This window comes from Anser brachyrhynchus, assembly GCF_964034855.1.
Source record: "Anser brachyrhynchus genome assembly, chromosome: 15".
In the NCBI taxonomy this organism is placed as follows: domain Eukaryota; kingdom Metazoa; phylum Chordata; class Aves; order Anseriformes; family Anatidae; genus Anser; species Anser brachyrhynchus.
The window spans coordinates 15,348,779-15,370,936 of record NC_137733.1 but is presented as its reverse complement, the minus strand read 5'-3'; the positions used below and the strand labels follow the sequence as shown (position 1 = coordinate 15,370,936).

Genomic DNA, 22,158 nt, shown 5'->3' with positions numbered 1-22,158 from the left:
ACCCCGTGGGCACCACACACCGGTGTCTGCGCTGCAAACCCTACAAAGGGAGCAGAGCCTGGGCTTCCCCGGCTCTGCAACGCCGAGCGGGGCACGGACTCACCCCGGCACAGCAGGAGCAGGCTAAGAGCTGGTTTTCCACCTTTCCCCGGGCTTAGATCAGCGCCAGGACTCTGTCTTCCTATGAGTAAAGCTGCCGTCACCGCTCCGTGCCTCGGTTTCCCCCTCGCCAAAACACCACGTTGCGCCCGGCTCCATGCAAATGCCAGCAGAGCTGCGGGTGGAAGCTGCTCCCGAAGGCAAAGCAGTGTCTGGGTGCTGCAGCCCCGAGCAGACACCCGCTGGGGCTGGGTGCCGCTGCCAAACCCCTCGGTGAGCCCCGGCAGCGCGCGGGCAGCGGAGCCCAGCCTGGCAGAGCCCAGCATCGCACCCTGCTGCATCGTTAGGCCCTCTGCTAGAGATGGGAAATTAATTAGGAGCTTGTAATTAACGCTTCCCTCTGCAGCTGGGAGGAGCACGGTGCCAGCTGCGGGGCAGTGCCGGGCAGGGGCCGAGGGAGCTGGGGCACTGGGAAAGCTCTGCCTGGCTGGGGGAGCAGGGACGTGGTGACAGCGGGGACCGACCTGTTCAGCCGCAGCAACCTGTCCCTGCGGCAGGCAGGCAGCGGGTTCAAAAGGAGCTGACGGCTCCTTACCCACACCGGGGTAAATCAGAGGAGCGAGCCGGATATGCAGGAAAACACCAAAATAACGAGCCCGGCCAGCGCTGAGCTCAGCGCGACGCAGTCATTAGAGGTGGCCTGGAGGGGATTTTAAGGAAAAGAGGAGGAAAAGCGCAGCCACGGCGTCACACCTCGGTGCCAGTCCCTTGTTCCTGCAGCTTGGCCAGGCCGTGTGCTGCGGGACGCCTGCCCATAAGCAGCTCTGCCACCAGCTCAGGCTGTGACCCACACCCCTGTGAGCTCCCACTGTCCCCCTATATCGTGTCCCCACGCAGGGCCTGGATCAGGCGAAGCTTCAGGCCGCGGGGCTCCGCGGTCCCAAACCCGTGGCCAGCGCAGCCGTATGAGCCATCACGGCGCGGCACCGATGCGACGCCGTTTCCCTTGTGCATTAATTCTGCCATGCAATAAATCATAATCGCGCACACACCCCTCTAAAGAGACCACAAATCTCCTTGCACAATGGCTCCCATACAATGAGGCATGGGGCAGACGGGGCGGCGGAGCTGGGTACGTCCCCAGCACGCTCCCAGCCCCGGTCCGAGCATCTCCTCCGCCCCTGCACCCCAGCGATGAGCAGAGCCGGGGGTGAAAGTGCCCTCCCAGGACAGCAGGAGAGGAAGAGTGGGCAGAATGGGAAGAAAAGCTTGGGTTTGTCCCCAGCACCCTGCACGCCTCGGTCCCCAGCCCACCACAGGGAATTCCCCACGGCATCCAGAGGCCCTCCATAAACCCCCCTCTGAAATGGCTCCTGAGACAGAACCCGGTGGGACCCACATGTTTCCCCTCTCCCTGTGTCCTGTCCTGACACACGGCCGTGGTGTCCCCCCGGATCAACGCCCTGTGCCACTGCCCCCCCTTCCCAAGCATGCCACAAGCCCAGCACACAACTTCTTACCGCAGGCACGGGGCTGATTTTGCCCAATCCCCACGTAAGGGGAGAAAAGCCCCCATTTCCCCCAAATCCATTATTACAGCCTAAAGATGAGCAGCTTGCCGTGGTCTGTTTCTGAGAAAGCCACGCTGGGATTCCCCCCCCTTTCTGCATGTTTCCCTTTCACCTTTCCAGGCCCTCCCCGGGCCCTGTGCCAGGCGCGGCATCGGGGCAGCGGTGCCGTGGGGCCGGGGCAGCCGGGGTGACGCTGGGCTCCAGAGGGGAGCCCTTTGACGGGCGAGCAGGCGGCTTTGCCTTAGGACGCTGACTCAAGCGGGGCTCTCATTTACACGGCTGCGAATCCAGATCAACTGCACCAAAGCGACCGAGCGAGACACGGCCCGTGGCGTTTTCCTTTCTCGCATCGGTGCGAGGATCTGACCCCGATTCCTGAAATTCATCTTTGCCCGGGTTTCCGAGTCGGAAGCTCCACGTTCCTGGTTTGTGATCACCAGCTGACGAACGCAGGGTGGTTTCTTCATCTGTCTCATGGTTCTTATCACTGGCTGCCGCAGCAAGGTCTGGTGTGTGACTGTGTCCCTGCTGCACACCCTGCCCCAAGCCAAGGAGGTTCCCCCACGGCTCCGAGCTGCTCCCTGCTCTCACGGGGGCTGCCATGCCTGGTGCAGGAGGGGTTAAGCACAGGGCAGGGACACTTTGCTGGAAAGCAGCGCCTTGCCAGCACACACAAGGGGTTATCGCAGGGCAGAGCAGCTGTATTTTGGGGACACCCCCCCGGCAGACCTCCACAAGCCCTCGGGGACCCCAGCACCCAGCGAAGCGGCGAGCGCAGCACCGTCCGAAAGAGTTAATGCCCGAACAAGGCTGGGAATGTGTGAAGCAGCATGTGACTGCAGGTGGGGCAGGGCGGAGCGATGAATCACTCCTCTGCTTTTCCTCTTTTCACTTCTTGCTGTTACCTGTCCCGCCGTCCACCCGGCACCGCGCGCGGGCAGGAGCCGGAACAGCCCCGCTGCCGGCCGGGGAGATGCACGGGCGGCTGGCGGAGACGCTGGCTGCCACCAAGCCCACCACCGACCCACTTCTCCAGCACCGATAGCCAGAGACTGCGGTCAGGCCAAGAATCCCAGCCGCCTGGTGTCCTTTGTGAGGCCGTTTTGTTTGTTTTTTCTTTGTTCGTTTTCCATTTTTTTTTCGCGTTCTCGCCGCGTCGGAGGAGCGGAGGATGAGAGGCGCGTGGAGCCGGAGGTAGACGAGGCTGCGGAGCCGCGTGTGCACAGGGCACAGCCCCCTGGCTTCGCCCCCCCCTCCCCGCAGACCCAGCAGCAAACCAGAACCCAAATCCTCTCCCCTGGGGGAGCAGAGCCTCACTGGGGCAGGAGCCGGCCGAGAAGGGAGCAGCGTCCCCACGGCTGCGAGTTGAACCGGGGAGGGCGAAGCAGAGCAAGTCGCTTATGCAAAGACTGGGGAGTAATTAATTCCTTATTTATTGCCGACACCCGGCACTCGCCCAACGGACCGAGCTCCCTCCGGAGAAGGAAGCGGCGTGTTGGGGCACCATGGCTTTCTCCCAGGTGCAGTGCCTGGACGACAGCCACGTCAACTGGAGGTCCAGCGAGTCCAAGCCTGAGTTCTTCTACAGCGAGGAGCAGCGCCTGGCCCTGGAGGCGCTGGCCTCCCGCGGCCCCGACGCCTTCTACGAGGTCCTGAAGAAGGAGAACATCAGGGACTTCCTCTCCGAGCTGGAGCTAAAGAAGATCCTGGACACCCTCGAGACGTACGACCCCGGCTCCGAGTACATCCCGCGCCACGGCAGCAGCACCGGGGAGAGCGAGGGCGACGGCGACAGCCAAGGGGACGAGCAGGGGGTGGCCCCGTCCCTGGAGTACTGGCCGCAGAGGTCCGACCGCTCCATCCCCCAGCTGGACCTCGGCTGGCCCGAGACCATCGCCTACCGCGGGGTGACCCGCGCCACCGTCTACATGCAGCCGCCCATCGAGGGGCAGGCGCACATCAAGGAGGTGGTGCGCAAGATGATCTGCCAGGCTCAGAAGGTGAGGTGCGCCCGGGGACCGAGCTGGGATTTGCCCCAGGCTGTCCTGCTGAGCCCGGATCCTCAGGTCCTGCTCAGCCAGGCTGTCCCGTCCTCTGCCCGAGCTGAGGCGTCGGGGTCAGTCGTTTGGGTTTTTTCCACGTTCGTTCAGAATAACTAATGTTTAGGGATCGGGTTTCGCTGAAGACGATGCTGTTGGCCTGGTCTGGCGCTCCCCAGGAGCAAAACAACTCTTTCCACAGCCGCTGCGGCAGCTTTGCTCATCCCAGGGTCCCCATGGGGAGAACCGCAGGGCAGTAAAAAGGGTTGAGGTGGTTCCTAGCTCCGAGCCCACACTCCTGGCCACCCCACGATCCTTATTCCCAGAGCACGGTGCCAATGCAGGCGGCAACACGCAGGATCTGGTGGAGCTGAGCTCAGCCCTAGGGCAAAGCAGCGACAGGCACCGGTCTCGCTGCGGCACGCATGTGAGGGTCGAGGCTGGCTGGCGAGTGCCACGTTGCTCTGTTGGCCTCATCCTGGCTTTAAGAGAAAAGCTGGTGTGCAGGACAAGCCCTGGGAGATGCCGAGGGGAAGCAAAGCCCCTCTTCGGGCTGGGCTTTCGGTTGAGACCTGTCCTGCCCGTGGCAGCAAACCAAGGAGCAGAGATTTGCGGCAGATGAGCAATGGGGTCAGGCTGGTGTCAGGGGCAGGAGGACAGGGGAAGGAGGTGGTGGTGTGCCTTGAAGGCCAGCGGTGCTGGGCAGAGGCTCCTGGTGCTCCCCAGTGCCCCGGTCCCAGCTGGGAAGCGCAAGAGGGGCCGGTACCTACTGGTCTCGTGGTGCTGGTGGTTGAAGCCCTTTGAGCTCCGTGCTCCCTCGAGAAACTCAGCTCTGAGGGAGGAGCACCCCAGCCCCGGGGATGCTCCAGAAGGAAAATGGGGAGACCCCAGCAGGGAGCAGGAGGAGACGGGCTGGGATGTGCTGGGGCTGGCACTGGGGGGTCGCGGATCCCAGCGAGCCCGGCCCTGGGCGCTGCCATCCTCACCCGCAGCGTTTTCCCCACAGAAGGATTTTGTGGTGAGCTGAGTCCCTCCGGTACAGGAGGGCAGGGCTGAAGCCTTGTCAAGCCTCATGCGTGTAGGATGGAGGAGGAAGAGACCTCCCCCATCACAAACAATGTCTCATCTCCGGGTCTTTCCAGCTGCCTCTGCCCCGGCTTTGCAAGCTCCTGCCCGGTTTTGCTTGCTCACTGCTTCCCCCACGCCAGCAGCACCTCCTGAGTCACGCCTGCCTCCCTCCTCCTGCACGGCTGAGTCAGGCTCTGCCTCCGGCACCGTCCCCACCTCCCCCTGGGAGCATCTCCAGGCTGCAGGGACGTGGCCCTGGCCGCGCTTGTCACCGTCCCCGCGGCGCCAGGCTCTGTCTCCCGGTGGGATGGGAGCTGGGGACACCGGCGGTGGCACGCAGGAGCTGGTGGCTGCTCCCTCAGCAGTGCTGGCTGCCTGGGTGTGCAGGGGGGAGATGCAGGATCACAGACAGGGGAGGAGTCCTCCAGGACAGAAGATACGGTATGGCAGCTAAAGAGGAGCCTGGAAAGCCAAGAAACACAAGTGACAGCTCTGCCACAAACGGATCGAGCTTCAGAGGCTTGAGCAAGCCCTCACCTCACGTACAGCCCGCCAGGAGATGCAGAGATGAGCACAAGCTTCAAGCTGGCAGTCTGCAGGGGTCTGAGCAGAGCAGGAGCTCGGGTTTGGCAGACGGGGCTCCTCCGGGCCTCCCACCCTGTGCATGGGGTGGCTGAACCTGGGGTCTTGGTGCTGAGCCCCGGTCACCACTGGCGTAGGCGCTCCTGGGCACCCCAAGATTCAGCTGAGGCTGGTGGTCCACGGAGGTGAGAGGGTTTGGCTGAGGAAGCCAGGAGCAGGCACAGGGAGGGTCCGGCTGCCGCCCTGGCAGTTGTCACAGAGGTTGGCCACGCGCCTCTTGGCCCAGGTATCACCTCCCCGAGGAGGTCCCTTGGTGCCGGCCACCGGTGGAGATGTTTGGCCTGAAACGCCATCTGAGTCCAAAAGCCACCACGCAGGCTGAGATGGCACAGCAGAGAGGCAGAAAGGTGCCAGGAGAGCCAGGAAAGCCCAGAGCCCACGCGAGCATTGCTGGCACCTCCTGGGAGCTCAGAGCCCAGCCGAGGGAGCCGGGCTGCGAGGCCGCTTTGATGGCGAGGACGAGCCCATTTGTGTGCAGGAACAAGGCCAAACGCCGCCGAGTTCAGAGCCTCGGCTTTAGTCTGCAAAGAGGCAAATCCAGGCGAGCTGGAGCAGGGGATGCAAATGATCTCCTCCTCGCTGTGGGAAGAAAAGGGTGAGCAGAGAGGAAGGATCCCGCTGCCACGGCCGCGCTCTCGCAGCAAATCCCCGGGTCTGTGGCCAGGGATGCGGCACAGCGCCAGGCACCCCGACGGAGAGCTCCCCTGGGTCTGCCCCGGCACGGCCAGCGCCCTCGATGCAGGGCCCCGGTGGCTGCACAGCTCACGGGACCGCTGGGGAGGAAGGTCTGCCTCCTCTCATCTTCTTCGCTCGATTTTGGCTCGCTCTGACCAGAAACCAGACCAGGCTGAAAACACCATCCTCGGCAAAACACCGCCGGAGACACCGGCGAGCCTGACCTCTCTGCTCCGGAGGTTCCCAGTTGGGATTGTGGTGATATAATTTCCCTCAGCAACTTCCAGCGAAGGTTGGGAGGCCCTATTAATTACTGTTTACAAAACCTTCTGCCGTTCCTGGATGAAAGGGTCGACAGGGGAGAGCAATTATTAATGTTACTTGTCCCACCTCTCCCTCTTCCCAACACGCTTCCTCTAATTGTGCGTTGGTGCCTGCCTAATTTATTAAATGCCCACGTGGGGCACCCCAAAAGTTATTATCTGATGATTCAGAGTGACTTAATAAAGAGCTGCAATTTCCTCTATAAAACATGATCCTGCAGTTTGTGCGCTCATCAAAGCAGCTCAGAAGGATCCAACATCACCTGCCCTGCGTCCGAGGGGATGCGGTGCTCGGGGTACCGGCAGCAGATCTCGGCGGCTCTTGGAGCCCAGGAAGGAGAGCATCCAACATTGGATCGAGGACCTGCCTCCTCTTCTCCCTCTGGATGAACGGCAAAGGGATGGGAAATCTTCCTGGGATGATGCAGCGAGAAAGGTTTGGGGAAGAGGTGCTGCTGTCCCACTGCCAGGGCTGCCCACAACCGCCTTCCCCTGGTACCCAGCATCGGTACCGGGCTCTGCACCAGGAGAGGGCACAGGATGAGGTCTGGCAGGCTGCGAGCACAAAAAGGCAGGGTTGGTTGTGGGGATCGAAGGGAACGGCATGGGATTGTGCTGCTCCGGAGCACGCAGACCTCTGTTCTCTGCAGGTTTTTTCCTGAGCCTGGGCTTGGCCTCAACCCAGCCGATTTCAAGCAAGGAACAAGCACGGGCAGCCCAGGAGCAGACTTCACCCTTGGGGTCCATGGATGGTCACAGCACGGGGAGCGTGGCCAGGGCTGGCCATGGCCCGCTGGCCCATTTTGTGCCAGGGCAGTGCCTTGGCACGCTGGCCTGGCATCCCGGTGACAAAGCCAGGCCAAGCCTGTCCTGCAGGCAAGACGCAGCTGAGGGCAGCAGAGGCACCGAGTGGCAACGGGACTCGCCGGCCCAGCAGGAGGAACTGTGCTGAACGCGTGGGCACACGCTGAGAGCCTGCCCAGGGCAGGTGTCCCTGCTCGCCGTCCCCAGCAGGAGCAGCGATGGGACGTGGGGACACCACCGCACCCTGCCCAGCACCGTCCCGTCTGCAGGGCCTCAACCACAGTAGGAAGACGGCACCTTCCTCCCAAAACGGGGACCAGTCCCAGCTTCTCCCAGAGAAGATGAAGTGCACAGTGATGTGGACGTGGCCAAAGAAAAAAACAATGTGAGTGACAGGAGCACAGCATCTGCCACCAAACCAGCCCATCCGAAGCGCCCAGGCAGGGACACGACGTGTCGGGTCGGGTGCCCTCACGCAGGGCTCAGCAGGCAGCGCGGCTCCTCCGGGGTGCTGGAGGCAACGAGGAGAGCCAGGGCCTGAGTGTCAGGAGCAGCTCTGATGGCATCGGTGAGACTTCTGGCCTCCTGCTTCAGTTTCCCCACTGGGACAGAGCGGATGTGCAGAACACCAGGTGCGTTAAGGAACAAGGACATGTCCTTCCATGGCAAAAGCTGTGAAGTGCTTGGGGAGGATAAATGGGAATTCAGCTAAAAATGGGAAGATACCAGCAGGGTGAGGACTGGCAGAGCCATCGGGTCCCCTCTGGCACCTTCTGAAACACCCAAGCACAGTGGAGGGAGCCGAGGTGGCCAGGGTGGCATCACTGGTGGCCCAGGCCGGGGAGGGGGCACGCGGCCTCGCTGCTCGCCCCGCCGCAGAGGTAGGGAAGAGCCAGCAATGCCATAACGCACGATTCTCCTCCTAATTAGAGCTCTCCACCTCCTGTGGCACACAACTAATTAAAAGGCAGCTCGGAGCTTTGAGAAGCCCAGACTGGACGTGCCTGAGTGCGCAAGCACCCGGTCCCTTCCCTCCTGAGGAAGCAGCGTCTCGGGGTCCCCTTGTGTCACCCCACGGGGTGCCTGTTCCCGTGCCACCAGAGCCCTCCAGGAGCAAACCCCGGCTGCCTCGATGCAGGGCACCTCCCGGGGGGGCCCCGCATGGCTGCGGCCACCCCGAGCAGGAGGAGGCACACGAGGCTGCAGGGCCATCACTACCCTGTCCTGCACCACCCCGCACTGTCACAACTGATGCCATCTTCAAGAAAAGACCCATGGGTGTGGAGCGGACTTTGGTGCCCGCAGAGGCATTCCCAGAGGAAGCGCAGCGCGCCCCACTGATGCATCTCCACATCACGTGTGGGACTCGCCCCGGCCACGGCAGCAAACGCCCAGGGTACAAAGGCAGCTTTGGCTTTCAGAGGCCGGTGACGCTGCCTGTGCCGAACCAAGCTGCTGGCTTGACCCGGGTGCTGTCATCCCAGCTCTGCTTTTGCACAGCCCGGGAGGCTTTGGGGAGCTGGCATGGCTGGAACACCCCAGCACCCAGTGGGCTCCTGGCCACCGGACCACCAGAGCCAGGAGCCCCGGTGCCAGAAGCAGCACCTGATCCCAAAGCCCTGCCCAGCATCACACCTAACCTCGAACCACAGCGCGCTCCCGAAAATCAACAGCAAGGATCTGAAACAGCAGCTGGGAGCTGCGCACAGCCAGCGACTTTTGAGCAACCTCATCAGTGCACAAACAGGCCAGCTTCTAAGGGTGCCACAAGCCACTTCAGCTCCTGAACGCACTTCTGGGGTGTCTGGATACTTCCTGCCAGGCTCAGAGCCACTTTCGGCTGTTTTTGTCCCGTTTCTCTCCGTACAAGCACGCATCAGATCCCCAAAGACAGCAGGGCACCCTGGTGCACACAGGACCTTGCCCCATGCCCCGTGCCCTCGGGCAGACAGACAGACAGACACACTCGCTGCATCAGGGGGTTCACCTCTGGGTGCTGCCCATGACGGGGCTGGGGGCAGAGTCCATAAACGAGGGGAGGCAAAACTTCCCCGGCAGAATGGGGCTGAAACCTGCGGTGCTTGTTAAAGCCTTGTCAATGGGAACATTACTTTTACCCCTTACCCCCGATCAGCTTCTTACAAATACACCACGCTGCGTGCCGTTACCAGCGGGGTTTGGTGCCAGCAGAGGAATGGGATTTGGGCCTTTTGCTCTTCAATCCTGGGCTGGCCGCTGCTCAGCTCCTCACAGCCCATGGGGAAAACTCCACTGCTGTGGGAGAGGCTTCGGGGCAGAAACAGCTCCGGCTGCACAGGGATATAGCACCTCCCGGCTTCGGCGCCAAAGACATTGGGACTTAATCCCAGCCTCCCAGGGAGCAAGCACGGTGCTTCGGCTCTCACAGGGCAAGCAGCTGCTCTCACAGCTGCATCTCAGCAGGTCGGATGTACAGCCTGGACTCATCTCTCTTCTCTTCTCTGCAGGTCATCGCAGTGGTCATGGACATGTTCACCGACGTAGACATCTTCAAGGACCTCCTGGACGCAGGTTTTAAGAGGAAAGTCGGCGTCTACATCATTTTGGATGAGACCAACGTGAAGCACTTCCTGCAGATGTGTGAGCGAGCGCAGATGCACACTGGGCACTTGAAGGTAAGGGTGGTCCTTGGTCTCAGGAGCAACCTTGGCTCTGCTGCTCCGTTTATGTGGGACGTGGCCACACCGCAGCCTCTCTGCCTTCCAGCCCCAGGGTGATGTGCAGGAGACTGGGACAAACCTCTCCCCTGCCTCCAGCCGCAGCTCGCGTGGCTGAAAAGCAAGGGGTGAATTTGTGTGATTCCTTCCAAAAGCCCTGCAAGAGCCCCCGAAGAGCTCTTCTTGACCCGTGCTGCAGCCCCAAGGCAGTGCCAGATGAGCTAAGTCCATTTATCCCATAGCCAATGCCCAAATCCATCAGCAACAGCATAGAGGGGAATGGGTAAGAGATGGAGATGTGAATTTCCCCATGGCAGAGCCACAGGGAGGGAGGCTCTGAGCCGTCCGTGTCCCACCACCACGGCTGCATGTCCCCGGGGTGCCCGTGGTGCCCTGTGCGTGCAGGGTAGGCCCAGGGTGCTGCAAAGCAAATGGACGAGCCTGCGAGCTCAGCTCCTGCTGGCAAATAAGCCAGCAAGAGGCAGGATGCCGTGCCAGGGCTGGATCCGTGCCGTCGCCAGCCCCATCCTGCTCCTGCCCTGGGGACAGGACCAGCAGGAGCAACCACCAGCTGGTTCTCTCGCTTTCGGGCCTTCCCGCAAGTCAGAGGCTGGAATTAAAAAACGAGACTTTCCCCTTTCCCGGGGCCTCCGCCCCAGCGCGGGGCCGGGAGCGGAGGAGGGAGGCGCCCACGCCACCCGCGCCCCGGCGCCTGCCCGGGATGCTCTCAGCAGGCGGCACGACGCCGGCCCCGGCTGGCAGCGGCACCGCGCACGCCGCGGTCGCCCAGCCCCGGAGGCACCGGCAGCAGCGCGTGACTTTGCTCCTGTGCACGAGTCCTGTTGGGAAAGGAGGAAGATGGAGAGGCACGGGGAACGTCTGGCTCGGTCTCCTGGTCCAAAGCGCCCCAAATCCCTGCCCCAGCAGCAGGACAGGGCCACAACACGAAGCACAGCTGAGCTGATTGCTCTGGCACGAGGTTTAGCTTTGCACAGACTCCCCCTGTACGCACCGTGCTGCGGCTCGATAAGCAGAGCAAGACGACAGCGGTGCTGTGCACAAGATGCGGCAAGATTGGGATTAGTTTTTAACCCAGATCACAGGTAGCACCCTGCAACAGCTTGCAGGGAAACTCGCAGCACGGCCCGCACGCTCTGTGCTGTAAAGAAAATAACCCAGCACCGTGCCCTGCCAAGGCAGAGGCAGAGGAAGGGGCAGAGGGAAGGGGCAGAGGAGTGGTTCCTTCAGTGCTGAGGGGACGCCTGCCCCAGCTGTCCCCGTCCCTGGGTGCCCAGGCCCCGCAGCACCCCGCAGTTTCACTTTGGGGCTGGCAGACACCCGTGGGCTCCGGGCGCCGTGCCCGCAGCTCGGCACACAGGCCATGCTTCCTCGCCTGACGTCAGCCGGCCGCACGGCGCAGGGTGCCAAATGGCTCGCGGGGAGGCCCCTGCCCGGGCAAGCTCTCTCCAAATTTTCCCCACGGTGAAGGCAAACAGCGGGCTGGGCAGGAACATGTAGGAGCCACGTAATGCCAGCGTGAGCTAAGCTGGAGCGGGGCCGCGATGCTGCGTGAGCTTGGGGACCTGTGCCCAAGGGAGGAGACACCGCGGTGGCGCTCGCAGGCTGGCCCAGCCTCGCACCGTCCCCATCCAACAGGCCTGGTGGCTCCACTTAATTGCTGCTCAGGACAATTAAACCAGCCACAGCTGAGCTTCCCTGGGCTTTTACCCGCGTCCAGGCTCCCCGGAGAGGCTGGTCTCCTCCAGCCTGCCTCTGCTCCCAGACCAGAAAAGCCAGCGCTGACGCACGCCGGGCTGTTCATGCATTTGCAGCCTGCTGGCAGGACTGGAAAAGCAGGAGAACATCTGCAGAGCTCGGCAAATGTCTCGAAGTTGTGACTCGCCACACATCGCTCGTTGCAGCCAGCTTGCTGGAACGGCATTCGGCAGGGCAAGGAGGCTGTGAGGAAACTAGGGCAGTGGCTGGGAGCTGCTGCGTAAGCCAGGAGATGCTAACGAGATGAACGTCGTTATCTTGGTGCCTTCTGCGCTTTGCAATTAGCGAGCCAGCTTGGGCAAGGCAACCGCTTCGTTGAGCAAGGGCAGGTGTTTGGGGCGTGATTCAGCCCCGCCGCGCAGCACCTCTCCGGCTCGGCAGCCAGGCGCACGCTTGTTCCCCCCCCCTTTTTTTTGGGAGAGATTAAATAAACAGATCTTACCCAACTGTGGCAAGGGGGAGGCGAAGGCAGCCGGCACCCTGCTGCCGGGGAGCTTTGTTCCCCTGGGTGTTACCCAAGAAAAACCCAGGCTGCTTCATGCCTTGGTGCGCAGATTTGGCCGAGAGCGAGAGAGGGAGAGGTCGGCGCCGCGGGGATGCTGGCAGTGGGCAGAGGTCCTGCCAAACACTTGTTTGGGTGCAGCGTCACTGCTGTGCTGCTCTCGGCAGCCCCATGCACAGGAATGGGAATCGCCCCGGTGTGTCCCCCCGTCCCCATCCCCACAAAAGCCACGGGAAGCCCCTGGTCACAGCGATCCTAAGGGCACCAGCTGCCAGCCCCCTATGCCTGCCACCTGAGTCTCAGCACCAGGCAAAAAGTCCAAAGCTCAGCAACAACAACAAACTAAAATATCAAATCACCAAAAATACCCAAACTTTTCCACTCAGCATGCGCAGTTTCCCCGAAACGTGGTCAGGAACCCCTTAGCTTTTGCACCACACTGCAAACAGATTTTAATCACTGTCCCTCCTGCTGGGAGGAGGGAGAGAGGAAAGCCCGGGGAAGCAGCTGAGGAAGGCTCCAGGTGGGGAGGAATTTTTTGGGGGGGGGGGAAGAAATACTTTTGTTGCCTTTTTTTTTGTTTTTAGTCTTTAAAAATACAGAAGATCAAAGGGCATGACCTAACGATGACACAGTACCTTTAGCAACTGCATTAGCAACATCCCAGCAGAACAGGAGGAATGAGGGCGCTTTCCTGAAAAAATGTTTTCTCCCCACCCAAGGGAGCCCACTCTGCCTTGTGCTGTGAATGACGCTGTCTGCGCAGCTGCAAAAATGTGCTCGTCCCTCGGTATTGAAGGAAAATCAGCGAGGCAGCAGAGGGACAGGAGAGCAGCACGGTGCTTGCAGAGCTGGGGACACCCAGCTGTCTGCATGGGGACCCACGTCCCTCTGGGTGCACGTCCCCACATTTCCTTTCCCAATGATATAAAGATGCTGCCCCACCATTTTTTCCCACCCACCCCTAAAACCAGGGTGAGACGCTTGGATTTAGGCACGGAGCAGGCCCAAGGGGAATAGCCAGGCAGAGGACAGCGATCCCGCTGCCATCGGGTCCCATGAACGCCGTGCCAGGGTCAGCACCATCCCCTACAAACACCTGCAGGCCCCAGGGGGGAGGAGGGCAAGAATCACCTCTTGCATGGTGGCATTTGCATAGATGGCAGGAGATGGAAAGTGCTCGGCAGCATTATCACACGCTGCTTACCCGCAGTCGTGGGCAGAGCTGGGTTCAAGAGGTAGAAAACACGGTTGGGCGCACGGGGAAAGCAGGAAATTCTTGACGCCGGGTCTCTGGTTCACCGCGTGGCCCTGGGCAAGTTATTTTATCTCCCCATCGCTGAGGTCTCCTGGGAGCAGACCGCGAAGAGCGTTTCCCACTGCTCGGCGGGGTTGTGAAATGGAAGCGGGGGCCGAATGCTGCTCTGGAAATCAGCCCTTGGCGGCTCGGTGCGGGGCTGGAGTGAGCTCCGCGCAGGGCAGTGGCACGTTGGGGTGGTGGCAGCGTGGGGACGCCCGTCCTGGTCTCACCCCACCCGCTCCCGGCCCCGCTCACGGCCCTGCCTTTGCTTTGCAGAACCTGCGAGTCCGCAGCACGGGGGGGACGGAGTTTTTCACGCGCTCAGCCACCAAGTTCAAGGGGGCTTTGGCCCAGAAGTTCATGTTCGTGGATGGAGACCGGGCCATGTGCGGATCCTACAGGTAACCAGCGGCATCTCCTCCTGCCCACCCTGCAGAGGCATTGCCAAAGCACCAACGGGGACCTGCGTGGTCCAAGCCCCAGTCCCTGTCCCTGGCTTGTTCCCCCCAGCTAACCAAGGGCACCTCATTGCAAGGCCAGCTTCAGTGCTGGAGCAGGACCCGAGGGTCCCCACCAGCCCGTGGCCAGGATTTGGGCACCCCGTGGGGTCGGTGGGTGCACCGAGTGCCGCTGCCAGCAGACACGATGCTGATGACACGTGGCACCGAGTGTGGGGAGGGACAAATTCCAAGCCACGGCCAGCACCAGCTCTCACACTGACCTCAGATTTTCCTGTTAAACATTGACAACCCAAAGCGTTTTACAGTTTGTCCAAACAAAATCTTGTTTTGGTAGGAATAGGTCGGTTTTCAGCTCTACAGGACAAGATTCATAAACGTGAAAATGAAGCGTTCCCCGCTTTCTGGCCGCAGCAAAACACACACCCGTTTACAAATCCCTTTTCTTAACTAACCTGAATTGAGAAAGGAAAAGAGGCCAACGCTAAAGCAAAGAAGCAGTTGACCCACACCAAATACCTTATATTTTCATGTCAAGCCCCAGTGCGCTCAAGACTTCAGGCCTTCATTCCCATCTGGGATGGGAGCTTCTTTTTAATCTCATCAATATTAATTTTCATAGCAAGACCACGTCCTTACTAGCACTGTTAAATCCCCCAGGGAAGAGCCGTGTCATTTACCAGCGCGTGCTCAGAGTTTCCAATGCGTTTCCTTTCCAGCTTCACCTGGTCCGCAGCGCGGACGGACCGAAACGTCATCACGGTGCTCTCGGGCCAAGTGGTGGAGGCGTTCGACAAGCAGTTCCAGGAGCTGTACCTCATGTCCAAGGGCGTGAGCCTCAAGTCCATCTCCATGGCCCAGGAGCCCGAGCCCGAGCCCGTAACGCTGCCCTCCGTCGTGCCGGTGACCCCGGCCAACGCCGTGGTGAAGAAGCTGATAAACCCCAAATACGCCCTGGTGAAGGCCAAGAGCGCGGACCAGATCAGCAAGACTTCCTCCGAGAACCAGGACAAAAACCAGAAGACGGACAACAAGGGCAAAGCCCTGCCCGAGGGCCAAGCAGGAGACAGGCACGGCGACGCGGCAGACCTCTCCCTGCTCATCCACCCCGGCCTCCTGAACCTGGAGAAAGCCAACATGTTCGACTACCTGCCCACCTGGGTCGAGCCCGACCCCGAGCCCGGGAGCGAAGTCTTGGGTTACATCAACATCATCGACCCCAAGATAAAGAACGTGAAGCTCTCGCAGATGAACCGCATCAAAGTCTGCGACGTCTCCCAGGCCAGCGCGCAGCACCGGCAGATGCTGAAGTACAGGGAGCTGGAGGCCAAGAAGAACTCAGACCAAGAGCCACCCCCGGTGTCCCCCTGTCCTAGACAGACCCCACAGGTCCCCGCAGAAGCTCCCATGGTGCCCACCCCCAGCCCTGTCGAAGGCAGCAGCTGGGTGACAAAGCAAGGGGGGACATCGGCCGCTCCGCCGCTCAGCCACCGCTTGAAGCCGCCCGAGGAGACGCCCGAGGAAGCCAAGCCCCCTGTTCCGAAGCCAAGGACGGTCCCTGCTGGAAGCCTGGCAACCAAAGCCATCGCGCCCTGTGACAGCGGCGCTGCCCCCGAGGGGGACACGCAGCCACCGCCGGCCGACCCCGCGGCTGCGAGGCAGGAACCGAAGGAGAACCCCAACGGGGCCTCACCGGAGAGCTGCCGTCCCCTTCCAGCAGCAGGGCCCCAGGAGGACAGAGGGCCGCCCTGCGCGCACAACGGGCTGGGGGAAGAGGAGGAGGAGGAGGAGGAGGAGTACATAACCCTCAGCGACCAGGAGAGCTACTCCAGCAGCTCCGCCGACCACAGCTACCGCCGCTCCAACGCCTCCTCCATCTCCGACGAGTACTTCGAGGTGAGGGATCGCTACGGGCCGCTCCGGCGAACCAACTCGGACGTCACCCACAACGGGGAGTTCCTGCCCGTGCAGAGGAAGCTCAGCGACCCCCACATCAGCCGGGGCACCTTCCTCAGCCCGCTGGGGAGCCTCCCGTCCCTGAAGCACGTCCGCGCGGAGGACGCGGCCAAGAGGAGGAGCAACGCCGTGGAGATCAGGTGTGTGCTGCCCCGCGCCATCCTGGACGGCAACAGCTCCTATCCAACCAGCGCAGCACAGGTAGGAGGCTCGACCGCGACCTTCTCACTGCATGTCCCCATCCCAGAGGCTGCTTTGTCCCGGTGGAGGCTGGTTTTGGTCCCAGATCCTGCGTGCTGAGGTCACGCTCCCCGTGCAGGGGAACATCATCCCCTTTTACCACCACAGGAGTGACCCAAGAGGTGCTGGTGGCCGGGGAGATGGTGGCCATGCCACACCGCCCCCAGGTATCCGGGAGTGCAGAGGGGAGGATTTGGGGGATTAAAGAGAAAACCTGTGGCACAGGCTGTGCCCCGAGCCACACGGCCCCATCCCATCACCCACCAGCGGCGGCACCGTGCCCAGCCGGGGACAGGCTGTGCATGCAGGCGTGTCCCTCTCCGGCTTGTTTTCTGGCTCCTCGCACAGGTGATTAGCATCAAAGCATGGCGCTCGGACACGTAATTAGGTGGAGCAGCGCAGCAGGGGCGGAAGCGATGCCACCAGCGGCTCCATGAGCTGCGGGGCACGCGGTGTCCGCCGGGCAGGCAGGGGGAGCACGGGGACAGTCCCTATGGCACGTGTCACTGAAGTCGCTGATGCCACCCCTGTGGCCCCAGCCGAGCCACCAGGTCCCAGCTAATCTGTGTTTACAGGGAATTAACCGAATTAGTCCAGAGTCCGCCCGCCACTCCCTGCCCCAGCCTGGGCTCAGAGCAGGGCTTTGCTTCAGTGCTTGACCTCCCCATGGAGCTGAGCCCTCGCTGCACGGCTCCTGCAGTAATTTGGCCTGGCCTCCTTACGGAAGGTAATTGAGGTCCTGTAATAGCTGGGAGAGCAAGTGCTCAGCTGATGGAAACGTGCACAGGGTAGTTTATCCCGTGTGTAATAACAAAAACCCAAACAATCCTAGGTTAACGCTGTAGAAACCTCTAATCTGACGTGAGGTCAGAACAGCAGCAGCACAAGAAGGCCCACAGATGGGTCCCAACACGATCTTTCCTAGAAAATCCTGCAGCTTTCCACCTGAAATCATCCTTCTCCATCTCCTGGCCTCCCCTGGAGCTGACCCAGCCCTGCAGTTTGGAGTAAAACCATACAACACACTGCAAATTGCTATTTTTGCTCCCATTTTGGGCAGCATTAGGTATCTCCCACCAACAACCCCAGTAAAGGTTTTTATTTTGGGTCCATATTTCTCATATTCAGCACTCCAGTGCTGGCCCGCTGCATACCACAGTCACAACCCAGGCTCAATCAGGACAAAAAACACAGTTTTCATCCCATTGCAAAGGCAGCACCAGGTTATCCCTGGAGCATTTCAGTGCCCAAATACCCACCTGGATGCAGAGGAGAGCAGTGCAGGCTGGTGCATGGCAGCCCCAAGCACAGCACCAGGCACACTCAGGTCCCCCCCCGCCCCTCTCCAGCCCCCTGGGTCTGGCAGAGCAGAGATCCCCAGAAAAGCCCCAGCACCCCGCTCCCATCCTTTGCACACCCGTTTGCTCAGCTCCTGCAGCTCCAGCTCCGCGTGGCCGGGCCCTTACCTGGGTACAGGACCCTGCTGATCATCCCCGGCATGATGATCACGAACAAGGGCAGCATCTTCAGGTAGCTGGCCAGGATGGAGCCGGCCTTGGCATGGCTCAGGCTCTTGGCAGAGAGCGACCGCTGGACGATGACCTGCGGGGAGGCAGGGGCACAGGCTGAGCCCCCATCAAGGCGTCCCCCTCCCCGCCAAACCCCTCCAACATCTCCCCAAAAAAGAGCCCGCGGGGGCAGGGACACCCAGCCCGCTCTCCTCCCAGCTCAGCTCCATAGAAATGCTGACAGAGAGAGGGCTCGGGCTCTCCCCAGGGACGAGCTCAGCACCCAGCAGGATTTAGCCGCTCCTGTGTGGTCGGGAGGGACCAGCACCGGGCTGGGGTGCTGGGGAAGGCATCATTTAATGTCTGCCCAAGAGCCAGAGCATGCCAGGAGCTGCAGGAGCCACCTGCACCACGTCGGGCACGTGGTGCTCGAGGAGGGCGAGGAGCTGGATCACCCGTAGTCCTACCCACCTGAGAACGTCCCAGCCCACACGAGGACCCCACTTTGTTCTAAGCACTGATTTTAACCAGTGTAGCTAACGTAACAAACCCCTTCCAACCCAGCACTACCCAACCCGAGCTGCTTCAGTGCAACCCTCCTGGCCAAAGTGACCACAGTGCGGGTGCGGAGGTCACTGGGGTGTCCAGGCTGGCCACCAGGGCGATGCCACCAGCACCACGGGTCCCACCAGCAGCACCACGGGGCCACAAGGCACCCAGCACGGCCGGCTCTGCGGCTCTAGCCTGGCCGTCAGCACCTGCTGGATGGGATTTTGCCCCGGTACATCTGCACAGGGTGCTGTTCCACCCCCAGACTGCAGCACCAACATGCCCAGAGATAAGGATCTGGTGACCACAGCCGTGTGTTGAGACCTTGCCCAGGCCAGCAACAAGACGAGCGGTGCTCGGAGCCTTTCTGAGCCTCTCTCCCAGCCCAGAGCCACCCGATGCAGTGCACCCTCGCCTCCTCGCCCACCTCCCTCTCCCAGACCTCCAGGCTTCCCTCTCACCTCGATCTGGGTGGTGGGAGACTGCCAGGCATGAAGGAAGTGTTTTGGTGATGAACGTGGGTGCTGAGGCTGCTGCTAAGAAGGGGGTGCTATGACACTGCTGGAGCCCCCGGTCCTGGGGGCATTGCCATGGTTGGGGACAGCCCCGGGGTGCCCGAGCAGGGCAGTGCATGGCCACTGCAGCTGTCCTTAAAATGCTGCCCCACCACCAGGGCGCAGGAACCCCCCAGCCCTGCCATGCAACGGGTGACTCAAAACCCTAAATCATGGGGAGAGACCTTCCCCAGAGAGTGAGACGCCACAGGGGCAGCAATGAGCCGCCACCGGCCTCAGGAGGATTTGGGCAAGGGGCTCAGGCACCCAGCAGCCAAGGGACTTGTCCATGGGGGCCAAGTCTGCAGCACATGGGCTTAAAGGGTTGTCCACACAGGGGAGCGGTGTCTTACAGCAACCACAAGTCATCTTTTTCTCTTTTTCTGCCCTTTAACAAACAGGGGACACACATCTACCGCTACCTACCCAGGAACCCTGCAGGCAGAGAGCAAGGCAAGGAGGTCTCCTGCTCCCCACCGTGCGAGAAACCCCTCGGGGCCGGCAAGTACAGAGGGGATGGAGCCGAGCCCAAAAAGACCATTGCAGGCAGCCAGCCCTACTGGCAGAGCAAAGCCTTCAGCCCCAGCAAGCCGGCACGGCCCAGCCACCTCTCGCCCAGCAAGCCCAGGGTGGCAGGCAAGCCCCTGACCTCCCTGCCAGAAATCCAGAAGGCAGCCGAGGAGATGAGGACGCCCCTGGGCATCCCGCTCTCCAAACTCTCCCAGTCCAAGCACCTCAAGAACAAGGTCGTGGCAGCGCCGGGTGCTCCCACTGACTCCAAAAAGAAGCCCCCCGAGCCCACCAGCCAGAAGGAGCAGTAGGTGCTGCCGCAGGTGGACTTCCAGGGCGAGGGCGGGCGAGCGTGCCTGGACCCCAGGCCACGCGCTGCGGCTCGGGGCAGGGGAATAGCGTTTACATTTACCTGGTCGGTGCACCAGTACCACGCGGCCATGATAGACAGCCCGAACGTCATTCCAGTCCAAGGCAGATCTCCAGAGACTGGGTCTCGGAAGAGGTGCATGGCATCCGCTCTGGGCAGGTGGCAGGTCGTGTTGGGAACAATCTTGGACGGCACGGCTTTTAAGTAGGCCTCTTCCAGGTTGGGGTAGCCTCCGATCTCGTTAAAAGCTGGAAGGCATCGTCGGGGGAGGCTGGTTAGAGCCCGTCAAAAACACGGTTGCCTCCGAGATGAGCTGACAAAACACGCTCGAGGACTTGTTATTGAGAACTGCTGCCCCTCCTGGCCCCCTTCCCACAGAGGGAAGGCTCGATCGCAATTGTATTTTATTCTAGTTATTTAAGAGACTCTTCTACTACCATTTTGCACAGCAGGTCCCGCTGCGGTCTGCCCTCCCTCGCGAGGGTGACCCACATCCCGGGACAAAGGCTCCTCAAGGGACCCACCTCTTTTGACTTCGTACTGTAAAAGCAACCTGTTATTAAAGCACCCCAGTCCCAGAGTACAGGAAACTCACCTAGAACGATTAAAATTGAAAATTAGCTAGCCTTTGATTTGACTCGCTGCGGCTCAAGGTGCCTTGGCACAAGCGTCTGGCCAAGCACTTTCTTCCCCTCTGAGCGCTCCCCAGCTCCCCCCTCCATCCTTAGGCCTCCAGCTTAAAGTCCGACAGAACAGAAAAGTCCCTCTTCACTTCGTTCTTCCTCGGAAACAGGATCCTTAACCTGAGCACTGCTCAGGATTACGTGCCAGGAGCAAGCCCTAGCAAGCGTGCCCCCGAGCCCTGCGCAGCTGCCTTGGCTCTCCTCCCACCCCGGGCTCTCCGTGCTCCCCCCACCACCACCTCCCCGCTCTGGGGGGCACGGGCTGAGCCCCCCCTGCTGCCAGCAGCAGGATTTGGGAGCCAGCAGCATCGCTTTTGGGGGGTGGGAGGGCTGGGAGGCACCCGCCCTGCTCCCCCCGCCTACCACGCAGCGCCCTGGAGGGGGTGAGCGGGTGGGCGCGCTGGCACCCTGCACCCACGGTGGCTGCTCATGTTTGGAAGAGGAGGGGGGGACCCCAGGACCCTGTGGGGCTCACAGAGGGGGCATCGTACAGCCCTGTCTGGTGAGGAGCCAGGCTGGGGGGTGAGGAAGGGGCTTCACCGAGGGCTGCAGAAGGTCCCAGCACCGACCAGGGGCTGCTCATGCAAAACGAGGCTCTGTGCTCAGACTGGGTTTGGGTGCTGGGAGGAGGAATTCCTTTGCTTTACCACTCAGGGACACAGGTCGGGCTCAAAGCAAGACCCAGAGCATCCCTTGGTGGATCCCCCCAGGTCCAGCATCCCCGCATCCCTCCCAGCCACGGGCAGTGCCCAGCAAATGCCCGTTTCCATTATCCCCTTCCCACTCCCCCGTCCAAGGGCAGCACCCCCCCTGCAGAGCTGTTGTTTCCAGCACCGACCCGCAGCCCTGACCCCGTCCCCCTGATCTGACACTTTTGGGGTGTTTGTAAAGAGGCATCCCACCCCGCAGCCCCCTTTGCAAGCCACCCCCCCCGGTATCGCACGGGGAGGGAGCATTTGCAAACCGCTTCTGCTCTTGTGCAAGCAGACCTGGCGCCTCTCCAGCGCGTGGTTTATCCAGGCACCGGCTACTCCCAAGCTTTGCATGGGCGTTGGGCACCAACAAAGGCTCTCCAGAGGCAGAGGCTGAGTGCTGAAAGCAGAGATTCGCGCCCGGGGGTGCGGACCTCCTCCCTTTCCAAAGGTGTCAGGAGGCAAGTCGCAACACCTACGCCTGCTCACACGGAAGGAGCAGGGCGAGGAAGCCAGGGCAGCGAGAAGGCAGCCTGCAGACGCAGGGATCCAGCCCGTGTGCTCCACCAGGAGCAGGGTCCCTGTGGTCAGCGCCAAGAGGACACGGCGAGGGCTGCGGGACGGTGCTGGAGCTGAGCAGAGCCACCACCCGGACAGCCACATCTGTCCCCAGGCCCTCAGTGGTCTGTGACCCCCTCTATCTACTCCCACTCGCTGTCTGCCAAGCGCACCCGAGAGCACCCGCACGCCCTTGCTGCCCTCCCTGGGGAAATGTGAGCCCGGGCAGCAGCAACCCGGAGCGGTCACAGGCTAGCAGGTGAGCAGCAGCAGCACTGACGTAGCTGTCATGATCTAAAGATTCAAACAGGGCAAAATCACGGAGAGCATCCTTTATTGGCATCCCTGCTGGAGCTGCAGCAGACCGACCACCTTCGAGGCACGCAAGCCTCCAGGCCCTGGGCTCTGCCGACACCGAGGAAGGAGCTGCGTGGCCAGCAGCCTGCCTGTTTGATCCCCCGGATCAGTGACTCTCCCAAACACCATTACCTCTGCGCACACACCTCGCCGTGCCGAGCAGGTTGGCGCATCTAGAAACAACTCAGCCGTGCGGCTGCCGCGGGGCATTTTCCAGGCCGTGCCTGC

The 22,158-nt window shown here is 61.6% G+C and overlaps 2 protein-coding genes across 6 annotated transcripts in view; one reads left to right on the top strand and one right to left on the bottom strand.

Moving 5' to 3' along the window:
- SLC5A10 (solute carrier family 5 member 10) overlaps positions 1-22,158 on the bottom strand; it is a 38,744-nt gene that overhangs the window by 5,996 nt on the left and 10,590 nt on the right. For all 5 annotated transcript variants that reach the window (XM_080556055.1, XM_080556056.1, XM_080556058.1 and 2 more), the window contains 2 exons: positions 19,683-19,888; positions 17,616-17,751 (listed from right to left, as the gene is read on the bottom strand). In XM_080556055.1, coding sequence (XP_080412181.1) covers positions 17,616-17,751; positions 19,683-19,888 — 342 coding nt within the window. The remainder of the gene's footprint in view (positions 1-17,615; positions 17,752-19,682; positions 19,889-22,158) is intronic.
- On the top strand, positions 467-20,264 carry FAM83G (family with sequence similarity 83 member G). The gene is made up of 5 exons (XM_080556054.1): positions 467-3,670; positions 9,708-9,875; positions 13,772-13,896; positions 14,673-16,110; positions 19,162-20,264. Exons 1-5 carry the CDS (start codon positions 3,176-3,178, stop codon positions 19,579-19,581), a joined length of 2,646 nt encoding a protein of 881 aa, XP_080412180.1. The 5' UTR covers positions 467-3,175; the 3' UTR covers positions 19,582-20,264.